General features: G+C 37.9%; 2 protein-coding genes across 3 annotated transcripts in view; one reads left to right on the top strand and one right to left on the bottom strand.

The window, feature by feature from the left end:
• The first annotated feature begins 2,644 nt into the window (after window positions 1-2,644).
• On the top strand, window positions 2,645-4,835 carry LOC115241228. Its single transcript, XM_029816883.1, has 2 exons — window positions 2,645-2,826; window positions 3,499-4,835. Exons 1-2 carry the CDS (start codon window positions 2,722-2,724, stop codon window positions 4,531-4,533), a joined length of 1,140 nt encoding a protein of 379 aa, XP_029672743.1. The 5' UTR covers window positions 2,645-2,721; the 3' UTR covers window positions 4,534-4,835.
• A 2,332-nt stretch (window positions 4,836-7,167) lies between these two features.
• Window positions 7,168-15,568, bottom strand: part of LOC115241243 (HIV Tat-specific factor 1 homolog) — a 22,611-nt gene continuing 14,210 nt past the window's right edge. For both annotated transcript variants that reach the window (XM_029816900.1, XM_029816901.1), the window contains exons 3-6: window positions 11,746-11,912; window positions 9,778-9,964; window positions 7,894-8,030; window positions 7,168-7,425 (exon numbers count right to left, since the gene is read on the bottom strand). In XM_029816900.1, the coding sequence (XP_029672760.1) occupies window positions 7,290-7,425; window positions 7,894-8,030; window positions 9,778-9,964; window positions 11,746-11,912 (627 nt within the window). In that variant the 3' untranslated portion in view covers window positions 7,168-7,289. The remainder of the gene's footprint in view (window positions 7,426-7,893; window positions 8,031-9,777; window positions 9,965-11,745; window positions 11,913-15,568) is intronic.

Raw genomic sequence — 15,568 nt, 5'->3', positions numbered from 1 at the left:
ATGCATTCGGCTCTTTGCACGCCTCCATCGCGATGCCCGTCTATGGGCGAGCATATAAATTACGCTCTCGTGAGTGGAGCCATACCGTGACAGCAGACAAAATACTCCGGTCCCCGCGTGGTTCCTAGATCTACCGGTGATATCTTCACTAAACGAGATGCCACCCAAGGTGTTAGTCACCTCGAGATGGCACAACTAGATAAACGACACATTATCTCCACCGCATTAGATATTTTATAGTCGAGAAATATATCTTGAAAAATATAAAGAGAGAGATAGGAAATGTGCGATTCTAGCAAATGAGTGATAATGATGTTCCGAGTGTCATCGAGAGGAGGGACGAGACATCGAAGTTTAGAAATCAAAAATCTCTCTGGGGAAATTCAAAACACATATAACAGAACTCTGGCAAAACATAAATCTGTGGTTAATATTCGTAATAATTGTTTACGGTTTGTAATAACAGGATAAAATTTATCGTCAATTCGATCGTAGGCCGATAATAATCGCGGCAGCAAATCGACGCTTCGCTCCAATATGTGTATGAATTTACACATTACCGGTTATTGCCGTACTATAATAACTACCGTCGAAATACATGCGGGTACATTTAGGATTCTACTTATGTGTGATGATGGTCGTTACATATAATTTTTATATCAGCTAAAATTACGATCGATACATTGTTCCTCGTGCAATCAGTTTCGACAATAGCCGGTAATATCACACGAAGAAAAGCGCTTTTAAAAACGAGCGTATCGCACAATAGTGTTTGGTAGCCGTGAAAAGGCAGAGAGATGGGGAACGCACTTTCAGAAGCAACTGGGCACAGGTGCGTTCCCTGACATGCTGCTCGTGCCACAATCGTATGCACACACCCCACTGTGATTGTTTTGAGAACGGGAGAACGAGGGATATAAAGTACGCGCAGAACAAAAAAAAAAAAGTGGAAGATATGACGAGCACGTCTGTGATCAAATATACAATGTCGTATGCATAATAAAACTATTTTCATTTTCTTGCATGGAAATTTTTATTTTCTTCGCAATCTGTTATATCTGCACACAGAAAAATATATACTATATACAAGTAAATATTACTTGTTTCAAGTATTTCATAAGTTTATATATCCGCAAATCTATCATAAGTTTATCATAAGCATCAAATTTATTCAAAATATATTCTGAATCCTAATAAATTTAATATTTCAATCAAGAATATTAAATTATATAATTGAAAGAAATACATTAAATTTTTCTGATCTAATAAATTTTCTTACATTAAATTAACCATATCTGACTTTTCTTCGATAAAATTTTATAATATTCTTCAAAAGAAAATATTTACTTTTTTTGAGTACATGATAATGAGTTTTTCTAAAATTTGTGACAAGTCTATTTTAAGACTATTATTAAGAAATTCTTCTTTGTTAAAGATAACTGTTACTTAAAAGAAGTAAAGTAAACTGAGTAATCATTTTACTTAGCAATAGAATAATATTTTTTGTGTATGTAGTATTATTTCTTTTTACACAAAAAATAGAGTTTCGTCAATTTTTTGCGACATGTGCTCGAATATCAAAATGTTTTCGCATTCGAAATTGATACGTCTCTAATTTAATATTGGCAAGCGCAAACAAGTAATTCTGGAATCGAGGAGAAATCGGTATCGCGATCAAAAGAGGTGAAAACAAAAGTTGGACAACTTAAAACGATTCGCGGTTGAGAGGGGCTCGTAGGCGCATTAAAGCGACCGTTAAAAGAGCTCCAAGAAAGTGCCCTCGGGATCCTCCATCCCCATCCGCACTTTTCCGTCCTCGTCGTCTCTCGTCCCGGTCTTAGGCTCAACGGAAAACGAAATAATTAGACTGACACGGTGCACGAGCACACCTACGAAACGGGTGAATAGCTCGAGAACGAGAATACGTTCGACAGTGTTGTCGTCGTGGATTCTACCGAAGTTATAATTACGCGGACCCTGTATATGTGTAGGCGAGAGAGAGAGAGAGAGAGAGAGAGAGAGAGAGAGAGAGAGAGAGAGAAACGACATTATAAGAAAATATACTTAAATCGTAAAAATACATGCATTTTAACGAATTAAAAGAAAAATAGAACATATTTCATTGTTCTGAAAGTTTTTCATAATAGTGAGATCTTCAAGTATAAAGATCAAATGTAAATTTATTTCCTTCTTATATGTTTATTAATAATTATACATATAATTATTTAGAATAACATCTGTTACTTAAATAAAAAATAAGAGAAATTATAGAACTTGTACACATGACGACATTCATCATTTATCACTTGTATTTTCGTTTTCGTAAATATTTTGACATCAAAATATCGTCAAACAAGATAAAATAAAAGACTATTACTCATATCATTGGATACGCAGGTGCGACATGAGAACGATTGTTGTAACAATGCACGTGTTGAAAGAAATATGTTCGCGCAATGACAGCTTTATATCTGTTCACTGCGCGAGGGTTTCCCGGCGCGAGCGATTGCTTGCGTGGACTCAACTCACAGGCGCACAAAATCTGCTGGGTATTACCCGGAGTGGCAGATAATGCAACGGGAAAAAATCTTAGGAGTACATTCCCGAGTCGAAAATTTGTATATAAGCGAACGAGAAAAGATAGACAGGCATCAGAAGTCGTTTCGCAGTAGAAACGGAAACATTCCTTACTTTCTTAGAAAAACACAATTAATATCAACCATGAAGCTGTTAATTTTTGTGTTAGCCTTATCATGTGCTATCGTTTATACGAGCGCCGATTTGTGGAAACCCGAACCACTGCCCACCGATCCAATTCTGTCACATGTAAGTAATTGTAACTTAAATAATATACTATTAAAATAAATCAAAGTTAAAATTTATAAGTTTATTTTAAATTCGACTTCATAGCTGAACTGATTCTTATACATCTTTTTCTTAATTATCATTTGATTATTTAATTATTTAAATTGAATATAACATAGATGAATATTTCCCACGTATTTTAAATTAAAAAATACTCTTTTTATAAACGCACACTATTTTTTGCGCTATGTCAAATTATAACTATACATACGTGGCTATACATATATTATAATATGTCGCACTGTAATTATTTCGTGTTTCTTAGGTGACTCACAAAGACACCTGTCAAATCTGAAATTGTCATTGAATGGGAATTTCCTAGGTTGAAAAGTATCTTTGTACTCTCGCGAATGATTTCTGTCCTTCTTGCATACTTATATGTAACTTCCAAATACAGTAATAAATAAAAAAGCTGTCTTTGGGAGGCATTTAAAGAGTTTTTTATTTTAAATATAAAGCATTGATATTCAATTTAGATAATTTATTAACCAAATGCAAATTTAAAAATAATTATTTAAGAATCAATTTAGCTATAAATTCGAATTTAAAATAAATATGTCAAGAAATAAATATGTATTTTGTACACAAAAGAATTATATTTTCAAGATTGTTGATCTTCATCTTTCTTTATAGAATCCGCGTTCTCGTGACCAAGCCGAAAATGATTTTGGTGTAACCGATGGCTTTCGCTTCAGACGGGAGGCAGAACCACAAGGAGGTTCAATAAACTTCCAGGGGACGCAGCCTCTGAGCGGTCCAAACCGCCAACCTAGCTGTGATCTTAATGTCAATCGCAATATCTTGAACAATGGTCATACAACGGCGGATGTCTACGGGGGATTGAATAAAGTACCTGGACAACGAGTGCAGCCGCACGTCGGCATCCAGGCTGAGAGAAACTTTGGCAATAACGGTTTCATCAGAGGTCACACTCAAATTCAACCACGCCCGGGAGGCCATGGACTCTCTCCCTCGATTGGTGTAACCGGTGGTTTCCGATTCAAACGGGAGGTAGAACCACAAGGAGGTTCAATAAACTTCCAGGGGACGCAGCCTCTGAGCGGTCCAAACCGCCAACCTAGCTGGGATCTTAATGTCAATCGCAATATCTTGAACAATGGTCATACAACGGCGGATGTCTACGGAGGATTGAATAAAGTACCTGGACAACGAGTGCAGCCGCACGTCGGCGTCCAGGCTGAGAGAAACTTTGGCAATAACGGTTTCATCAGAGGTCACACTCAAATTCAACCACGCCCGGGAGGCCATGGACTCTCTCCCTCGGTTGGTGTAACCGGTGGTTTCCGATTCAGACGGGAGGCAGAACCACACGGAGGTTCAATAAACTTCCAGGGGACGCAGGCTCTGAGCAGTCCGAACCGCCAACCTAGCTGGGATCTTAACGCCAATCGCAATATTTATAACAATGGTCGCACAACGGCGGATGTCTATGGAGGATTGAATAAAGTACCTGGACAACGAGTGCAGCCGCACGTCGGCGTCCAGGTTGAGAGAAACTTTGGCAAAGACGGTTTCATCAGAGGTCACACTCAAATTCAACCACGCCCGGGAGGCCATGGACTCTCTCCCTCGGTTGGTGTAACTGGTGGTTTTCGATTCAGAAGGGCAGCCGAAGATGCTGATAAAGCAGTATCCGCCGAAGAATAGTAATTCTTAAGTTTTAATACTCTTAAATTAATATTATTTATATACACACATTTATAAAAAAACTCATTTTTTAAACCGATCTTCAAATTGTTAAGACTATATTTATCTATGCATAAAATACATACTATTTTATATATTATTTACAAATTACGATATTTTGAGGCTATTTCATGAAATATTATATAATATACGCATGTTTTTTAATATTATCTATTTATATAAATAAAATTGTATAGAAATATTTTTTTATGTACATGTATGTATTTAATAACTATTTTATGTTATAAATAAAGTAGTTGTCATTAGCTTCGAGATCTTATTGTTAGATAGGTTAATGCATTGAATCGCTTAGAGACTGCGTGTCGTGAAAATTTATAACGCTTTATAACGACTTTATATTATAAATATATTCTCATTCTTCAAATATTTCATAATCAATTTTTGATTTCGAAGATTATAAAAAATTTAGTTTCACAAAATAAATATAATTTCATTTAATTCTTACTATATATTTGCGGAGTAAATAATCACTACAGCGGAAAACACGTAGCGTCTCGACAAACACTTGACTGTATCAAATCGTGTCCGACGTTACATTGGTTGGTGTAATCTCGCGTGTAACTTAGCAGGTTCCCAAACGACTTAGCACTTCCGAGCGACGGGCAAATCCAATAACCCTCGACAAGCGTGACGAGGGCGCGGGGTTTTTTTCGCAGAAGGTCTCCGGACAACATGACGATTAAACGTTTTCGCCCGGGCGAGAGGAACAGTAGTCATCCTGCACGTGGCCACTTCGACAATAGGCTGATAGAAGGGGCGAGGTGAACCCCCCCGCTGCCTAATAGCTGGGCATTAAATTTGTCAGTGATATTGCCGGATGGGATCGCCTTGCCCTATCTGGATCATGAATGACGCGGGACGACTGAAATATGCCGCCACTCGTACTTTCATCCCCATCGCAAGGGGAATGGCTCGAATATATGCTGGACAATAGGAAGCAAAGACACCGCTCGAATAAACCCCCGCGTTTCGAAGCGTTGTTCTTTTTCGCCACGTGTGCCGATCGAAAAATCGGCATTGATCTAGTTGCTAGATCATCAATGAAAACAGATATAGGACTTTAAGAAGTACTTAAATATCGAGATCTTAAGATTTATTTCCATTATATCTCATTTAAGAATCTTAAAATTTATATATATATTTTGGAATAATTTTATATCTCGCAAAAGAAATCTTTTCAGAGAAAAACTCGCGAGCCTTAAGTCTCAAGAAAATAACTTCGAGGAACAAAAGCAATCATTAACTTCGGTCTTTCAACTGAAATGACTTTCGTTTCAAAGTATCTCCGATAAATAGCGTTTACTGCCGATCAGGTGATTTCGACGAGCAATTCGCTCGAGTGTATAATCGCGAGAAAGGACGCCGCAGTCCAAGGATACTGCAAACCACGTTTTTTGACAGATCGGCAGCGACCGTCTCCCGCTGATGCAGTCCCACGAAAGGAGATTGTCAGGAACGCCGAAATAGCAAATTAGAGAATTCCAAGGAATTCCTGTCTCTTTATCTTGTTTTGTTCTTATTCTTTCTTTATTGTATGTGATTTTTCTCAGGCCCGTGGAATTAATAATTAGTAGAAATTATAATAAGCTATATTAACATATTATTGACGTTTTGATTATTGTTTTAAATTTAATTTTAATAACATATGTGTAAAATGTACTTTTTAACTATTTCTATCGCATTATTATATGTTTTTACATACATGATCTCATCATATCACGTGTGCGCGATTCTTTTTATCTATACAGGTTTGGAATTGAGGAAGGAAAATCAAGAAAATATAGATTGATGTCGCGATGACATTTGGGGAAATGGATGCGATGTGAGAAGATAACCCGAAGAGATATCTTTATTGTTGCAACGACTAACAATATATTACTAATACAACAGTAGCGCCGATTCAACGACGAAGATTGCGAGCAGCTTATAATCTTCAACCACGCCGTCGTCGACAGGATCGATTAATCATCGCGTTCTCATTAAAACGCCCAAAGAAAAAGCTTTGAGCTTAACATTCAGCGCGAAACGACGACGAGGACTTTTGTGTGTGTGTGTGTGTATGTGTGTGTTTGTGTGTGTGTGTGGAAATAAGGAAAATAGAATCCGTTGAAATATGATTACAATTTTATCGGTCGTGGAATGCATTCTTATTGCGATGCTTTTTGATCTATATTACTGCTTTTTTTTTCCTGCTCCTTCTTTTCCTTTCGCTCGTCTTCTTGCTCCAGGTATGTATCCCATTTTTGTAGTCGCGCTTCAATCTCTGCATCAGTTTCTGTAATTCTGTAAGAAATATTTCGATGCATTAACAGATATATCATTAATTTCAGGACATGTAATATATATGAATTAATTGTACGACAACTTTGAGACATGTCTGCAATCAGTATTGCAATTAAACTACAGCGTTTATTGCTAATTGAATGAAGGCAGATTGTACCGGCAATAGATAAATGATGTGGATATCACAAGAGACACTCTACTTCTCTCTCGATTCAAGTGAGAGGGTTTATTCAGGAGTAGATGCCAATTAAAATATTTCTTGAAAACAACAATATATTATAGCGTGTCTCGACGACGACGAGGACTTTTGTGTGTGTGTGTGTGTATGTGTGTGTTTGTGTGTGTGTGTGGAAATAAGGAAAATAGAATCCGTTGAAATATGATTACAATTTTATCGGTCGTGGAATGCATTCTTATTGCGATGCTTTTTGATCTATATTACTGCTTTTTTTTTCCTGCTCCTTCTTTTCCTTTCGCTCGTCTTCTTGCTCCAGGTATGTATCCCATTTTTGTAGTCGCGCTTCAATCTCTGCATCAGTTTCTGTAATTCTGTAAGAAATATTTCGATGCATTAACAGATATATCATTAATTTCAGGACATGTAATATATATGAATTAATTGTACGACAACTTTGAGACATGTCTGCAATCAGTATTGCAATTAAACTACAGCGTTTATTGCTAATTGAATGAAGGCAGATTGTACCGGCAATAGATAAATGATGTGGATATCACAAGAGACACTCTACTTCTCTCTCGATTCAAGTGAGAGGGTTTATTCAGGAGTAGATGCCAATTAAAATATTTCTTGAAAACAACAATATATTATAGCGTGTCTCGTGATAATTTAATTTTTTATAATTTATATTTTAAATATTTGTTTAAAATAGCACACAAATATGTAAGAAAATACAGGAACGGTTTAGGTTCCCGATCGATCCAGATGCCTGTTCCAGCAACTATCGGTGTTGACTCTAAAGCCGGTATAGTAGAAATCAGCAATGAAATAATACTCACTTGTACTTGGTCTTGCCATCCCAGATTTCTGCTGAGATCTTCCTCTGGCTGAACCAACGGCCGTTCAGAAGCTGTATACAAGCTTGCGCCTCTGCCGGTTCTCGGAATGTGACTTGCGCTACTCCTTCGGGATGTCTCTAAAAAGAGAAAATAAATGCAAGGCGATCCACATAAAATATGGATCAAACACAGATCGTTTCATTTCATTGAATCACATTTCGACAGCCGATTGCCTGTTGGAGTTAATATTATTGGAAATTGAACAGAACATAGAAAATAATAATTTCAAAAAATTAAAATGTAATTAAAACTTACTGCTTTACAATTTTGTTTTGCCAAATTGATACATCTTTTCTGTTTAATTGAATGAGACTACACATAGGAAAATCCATAGTAATAATATATTTTTTGGTATACATATAGTAACATTATACTATACATTTAGATATATAAAATAATATATGTATTTAAATATAATAAAATCGATTTTTTTGTTTGATAAAGTAAAGTTTATACATAAGTTTCAAATTAATTTTCTTTTGTTTTTAATATCAGTTGTAATCCGTAATTACAATTTACAGATTTTAATACCAAATTTCATATCTTTTTTCTCATTTACGGAAGAATTGTAGACGTTATAGAATTCCATAAAACTCTCAGCGGATCTCCTTTGAGCCACTGCTTTAGCAAACCGTACGACAAGTACGACACTAAAAGGCCATAATTCACTCTAGAACACATTGGCGGTAACACGTGCTCTTAAGATGAGAAAAAAATGGCAGCTAAATGCTTCTGGTAAATTAGGTAGCAGAACATAAAATTCCTCGCATAGTTTTTGAAGTCGATGCTATTTCTCATATCGCAGCATCAAAAAAATAACATTCTGATAAAATAAGATTATATAATGTTACGTGGATTTTTGCTTTGCAAAAATCAGGACTCAGGACAAATTAATCAGCAAATTAAAAGCGTTAAAATATATATTGGATGATTGCATAAGTTCGTGCCCGATTTTCATAGATGGCATTAAGTCTAGAACACATTGGCGGTAACACGTGCTCTTAAGATGAGAAAAAAATGGCAGCTAAATGCTTCTGGTAAATTAGGTAGCAGAACATAAAATTCCTCGCATAGTTTTTGAAGTCGATGCTATTTCTCATATCGCAGCATCAAAAAAATAACATTCTAATAAAATAAGATTATATAATGTTACGTGGATTTTTGCTTTGCAAAAATCAGGACTCAGGACAAATTAATCCGGCAAATTAAAAGCGTTAAAATATATATAAAGATTTCATCCTACGAATAATACCAAATAGACAAATACAATGTCCATGTATGCGTGACAATAACAATGACAACATCTCTAATTGTAAACAAAAATAGAGAAGCAGAAAGAAAAGAAAGAGAGAGATATATATATACGCGGAAAGGAGTGTCACACGTCACACGTCGTGCGGATGGAATGTACTTTGACATTGAATAGTTTCGCGGCTGAGGCGCAAAGACTGGGAGTATCTCGCTTCACGCCTCTCGATTTATGGGGGTTAGGGGAATCCCCTTTCGAAGGCGTTTTCTTGCCTATTCTCTCTCTTGCCTATTCCATGAAATTCTGTCGCTAAAAATACGCTGAGGAGGGTCGATCACTTGATTCAATTTAAAGGAGAAACGGCGGTTTCAACAAAAATTTTAGATATATTAAGAGTTCGCGTTTTAGATTCGCAATATTCACAATTTTTAACTATTAATATAGTAGATAGAATATGATTAGAAAATTTTAATTATTATTTGAATTGTGTGTAATAATTATCCAGCGATTAAAATTAATAGCGTTTAGCACAAGAGTAATACTACAAACGCACAGAAATAAAAATAAAAACTCACGTCATAAATGACGACTTTTTTGACGTCACCGCATTTGAGGCACTCGGATCGGATATCCTGCTGGTACTCTAGAAGCAGCTGGACTTCTCTGTCGAAATCCTCCGGTGTAAAAAGGTTCTTTAAGATAACTACCCTTTCGCACTTCAACGGTTCGCCCCGCATGCGCTCTGGTCGCCAGTCAAACAATCTATATGTAAACAAATAATGGCACAAAACCTAATGAAAAGATATGGCAATAAGAATTATATTTAGATCAATCATGAGTGTTTCTCTTCTCAAGATTCATTTTAAATCTTCTAATTCTTATTAGTAGTCGCAATCTTTAAAACTATCGCTTCCATTGACAAAGATAACAGCGGGCAATTAGGATTCTGTATCTTTCGATTCTAAACGTTATACAATATCATGTCGACTCATTGCTATCATTATTAAAGTGACGTTTCTCAATGATTAAAGACGCCGACAAATGTTGCTGATACAGCACAAATTGCCAGTATCGTGCCGCATAATCGAGAACAACTCGTCAGCCGTGAGAATAGTCGCGATGATCGACAGATCGTGGCTCACGACTCTACTTCTCGGAATGGCTCGGGGGAAATAACGTCGATAGGAAACGTTATAGTGCGCCAACGCTCGTAGATTCACAACGGTTGTCGAAAGAGCGTGTTGCTGCAAAGACTACTTCCGGCCGGCAAACGTGGGCCCGCACACGTTCGCCGATAACTGGTTTTCGCAAAGTTCAGGGCGTTGACCCTGCGCTCGCGACCTACGCCGGATAACGAGACGATGCAGACGATAAAAATGACAGAGATGCGTCTCGCGATCGGACAATACAATGAAATATGACGTGGCGCGAGGAGATCTTCAAATCGATGTTAAAGACGCACGAAGCGATATAAATGCCGTCAACGGTACGTTTTTGAAGGTAAAGTCATTTCATTATAATTGCTCCTATATTTCATCATGCTTGCATATTAATTCAATTACAATTGAATCGTTAGATCAGTATGAAATCATTGTAAATGCGTCTAAGATCAAGCATATTTTTTCCTGGATCAAACAAGAAACGCTCGAACTCGTCGCTTATACATAATCATTATACAATGATATATGCGCAAGGAAATCAATGTCATTCGGTGCAATCACACGTTTCGATTAACGAATTGAGCCTCCCTTGCAATCTTGCTGGAAGTGCATCGTGCCCGTATAATTTTGGGTCCGCCTGTATGCACGGGCCGACAGACTAAATGCGGGTAATCGACGTGCACAGCTGCCTTTGCCGGAACCGCCAACGCCAAGCAGTCTGGCGGCTACGAGCCGATGGCAGCGCAATTATAAAAGCCTCTACGCACACCGTAACACGTGTTACACGCGCATAAGGCACGTATATGTGAAAACGTTTCTTTCATATTATCGTCCACAACCGAGCATCGTGATTCGAAATCATCGCGATGCTGTTTTAACCGAGCCGCCCGCGACACGTGTGTAACGCGGTGCATAGAGGCCTTAATAAGATACATACACGCGTGGCGGTCGCATCTCTGTGGATGAAACATATCTTGATCCCCCCTCTGGGGGATACGCCGTCTCGCACGGACGCGAGCGAAAAGAGAGATGAATGGACCGAGGAGAAACCGAGGAGAAACGCGACCATCCCGATTTCGCAACGCGATTCACCGAACCCGAATTATAAGGAGCGACTCGGCAGGAAGTGACACCACGCTTTAAGCAGATAAGGCGTGGCAAGCATTTCCAATATAATAAATTTATACTGGATATGTTTTATTTAATAAATTTATAAAATATAATATATAATATATTATATATAAATGAATATAAAAAATACAGATGAATTTAGATTCGTATTTATATTTTACAGAACACACGCGCGCGCGATTACTTAACGTCAACTTTAATCAATATCAATCGTTTTAAAATTCGTCATTCATACAATTTTTAGAGACTTACTTTTCTTGTATCTTCTTCTGCCGCTCCTTATCCTTTTTTTTCCGCTTCGGTTTCAGCGCGGGATCATATTCGCCCTTCATTTGGAACTTTGCCCTCTGGACCGACAATGTTTTCCCTCGGATTTGCGAGCCGTCCAAAATTTTCAGCGCCAGGTCCACCGACTCGACCTAGAACAAATATTATAAATAACCGACGATAAATCGCGGGTTCATGAAAGTTTTTTCAAGATTAAACAAAAAAACGGACGTTGCGTTATTTAACAAGTTTCGCGTATATTGTACCGATAGTAATTAACGCAGGACGTAAAAGAGGCGGCGTTAATAGCCTGCACTTCCTACTTATTGTGCCAAAGTAATTGCCATTGTTGCCTGGCAATATATAAGAGCGACAAGTCCGTGTGGTAAAAATTCGCGATCGATTTAAACACGTTTCATTACCCGGCTACACCCATGACACAATTGCCGAAAAAACAAATTCCGGCTTACATGCGGAAGGTTTGGCCCTAGATTTATGAAATGGGCGTATTCCCCATTTATATATAATGGCCATTTAATTAAGCGGATCGGTCCTTTCATTGCACAATCCGGTCTTTCAACCGTCGTAAGCGTAATTGAAATTTTCGCGATCGCATTAGCCAAGTAAGTAAAGAACAAAATCAGCTTTTATATTGTGTTATTTCTATTAATTATTTGAAGATACTTCTAAAAACTTTTTTCTTCTAAATTTTTTCATTGTGTACAGAAGAAAGATATATTCCATGGAACTTTAACAATACGTGCAAAAAAAGACTATGACTACGGATGAGAAGACTAGAGATGAAAAAAAGACTGAAATTAAACATGTATTCCGAACTTAATCCGCCAATCCTTACATCGTCAAAACTAACTTATATTTCTGAGCATTTTTAATGGTTTCAAAGAAGTCCCATAGAGCTCGTAGTATAGGGAAGCCATAAAAACTTAAATAACTTATCGCTTCAAAACATAGACAGTTATATATATACATATAAACGGTCAATTTTGTATTCGCAGCATTTCGAGAATTATTTTCAGCTGTTGCACCATCGTTCGTTCCGAACGTCCGATGCGTCAAAAAATTGTTTAAAATATGTATCAGAAATAGCGAAACAGTTCCCGCGGAGTAATGGTGTCACGTTTATTGCTACAAAACTCGTAAAACATAAGCCGCTTAGGGCCATTTTAACCGTGACTTCATGCCACTCATGGACGGATACCAGAAATAGAGCAGGATGACAAGAAATAACTCTATTTGCTAACTCCCTCTATTCTTCAAAGGAAGATACGACAAATATTGTGCATCGACAGATGGATGAATGAAAAGTACGTAATAGATAGAGAATAAAAATTTATATAGCCACGAACAAATTTTCGGAGAAGATATAGTGGAAGCACGAATGAAATTTTGCATTTTGCTGGATATCTCGCATATAATAGAACGGCTGGCTTTTGTTATACATGCATTCGGCATGATAATACGCGATGAAGCAACACGTGACGAGAATGGCCGGAGTGTCTAAATATGCACACGACGTGATGCCGGCGATAGATGACGTAATGATCCCGAGACAACTCTCCCTTGTAACGATGACCTAAAAAATAGTTTCCTACTCTGCTTGATATCTCGAGAAGATCGAGAAACCAAGTGTAAAGAATATTCCGAGAAGTATTCAGAAGCGGTCGCAATGATTTACCGTCGACCCACTTAAGCGAAATCCCTTGATTTGAAGCGACCCGTCGTCTATTCCATTGAAAGGCAGAAAGTAAAAATAATTTTCGATACAACGCATCACGAAATTGTTACAAATCGAGAATTTATAGCAATGTAATTTGAAGGAAGTTAGCTGGAGAGAGAAACACGCAATAGCTATAGCTATCGGTGATGCGTGTTCGTCTGGGCACGTAAGAATTCTAGACTCAAGGATATCCATACACGAGAAATAAAGAGTCGCGTAAATACACCTTGAGAACCTGTGGACATAAAGGGTCTCGCTATTCCTTTGACGCATCATCCATTGAAACACCCACGCGCCAGACAGCTTCAAGGCTCCGCTCTTCTCTTTTTCTTTTAACACGTCTCGTTTTCGTTTAACCCTTAACCAGTGGGACGCGAGCGGAAAGCGACGTGAGCGCTGACGTCATCATCTCTACAGGACTCGCAAAGTAATTTAAATAGGATCTCCTTTCTCAATTCCTATCGCATGATCAGTCTCTCTCGTGAGACAGCACTATTTCCCGCCGCGGTTGTTAACGCTGTTAGGTCTTGGTACACGGTATGGCGATGTCGAGGAAGTTATAATCACGCAATATTCATATATATAATTATTTTCTTCTATTAAGATCAGGCTCTTGGGAACACGCTTGATTTAAACTCTATTCCGCTAAACAGAATTAAGGTGGAGTAGGCACACAGAGCTACGTGCACACGCGTGCGCTAGATAACGCGTGAAACGATGATCTACATAGTCGACATAGCAGACATAGATTATCGTTGTTCACGCGTAAACGCCCAGCAGTGATTAAAATGCTGGTTTTGCCGGGAATGTGATTCCAACCTTTCCAGATCCAGCTCTCTCTCTCTCTCGACCAATGAGAAACGGGACTCGACTTATTGTCAGGATTCTCGACCACCCAGACGCAAGTTCCCGCGGTCATCTCGCCGCACACACAGCCTATGTTAGATCACTGCAATTACGGTATACCCTCGCATCCAGTTCACGTTAAATTACACGCGTTCCTCCAGTCGATATACACGTAAAGCGTCACAATCATCATCATGGTTCGCTCTTAGAGAGAGAAAAATATATATATATTGAGAGAGGGGCAGAGAACAGATTTTTCCGTTTTTCAATCAAAAGTACATATTCACATTTTAGAGCTTCCTGTAATTAACATATTTACGAATGGCGCGATAAAAATAAATTCGGCATTTTCGCATTTCATGATTGTCTTTCTACGTGCGTAATTAGCTCTCGTTCCTCCGATATAGTCATGGCTACGTACTAAGAATACATAAATTAGACAATTACGTGACTGCTTGCCAAGGTGGTTCTCTGATAAGATAAGCTTCCTCGAATGTACACATCGCGGTGCGATTTCCTTAATGACTAATATCTAACGATGTAACCGCGTACGCATAGCGGTTTAAAATCTTATTGAATAATTTAATAAAAAGTCAAGCTGCGTTTATCGTGTACAAGATGCTGAATGGATACACAAAACGGTACCTATGTGTAAGAGAGCGTCGGAAGTTACGCATTTATCTGCGTGTAACGTTGATTAATGACAGACGATGAGATTTCGAGGTACCATGGATCATAGTTATTACGGGATGTCGTGTTCCTAACACGCTTCGAAATGAATACTGACGTTCCCCCCTAAGCAACTATAGTTAGCCGATGTCTATTATCATTACTGTACTGGCGCCAGGCCAAATTTCTCGCGGAGATGCATTAAATACCGTGGTTGCACACGCGACAAGAAAATTCGCTGGAATTCTCAAGAGCAGGAAAGATTTTTCCTCGAAGGACTTAGTTATATCTAATCGATTATACGTATAGAAACATTAATTCTGAAATAATCCTCAGCAATATTTCAATCAATTATTGCGAGTTTATGTGAATGATGATAATACACAATTTACAAACAAATCTTGCTTCTTCTAAGTTTTACATCGTTGAGGATACTATTATATCTTGCATTCCAGCCACTGCCAGTTCTGTAATTGTGGAGAGACAAGTTGAAGTGTAAAGCTAAGAAGAACGTGCAGAAGGTTCGAAGAACACTCGTGCTCGGAAGAGACTGTC

The sequence above is a fragment of the Formica exsecta genome, unplaced genomic scaffold, assembly GCF_003651465.1.
Source record: "Formica exsecta isolate Colony F162 unplaced genomic scaffold, ASM365146v1 scaffold47, whole genome shotgun sequence".
Taxonomy (NCBI): Eukaryota; Metazoa; Arthropoda; class Insecta; order Hymenoptera; family Formicidae; genus Formica; species Formica exsecta.
This window is presented reverse-complemented; position numbering and strand designations above follow the sequence as displayed.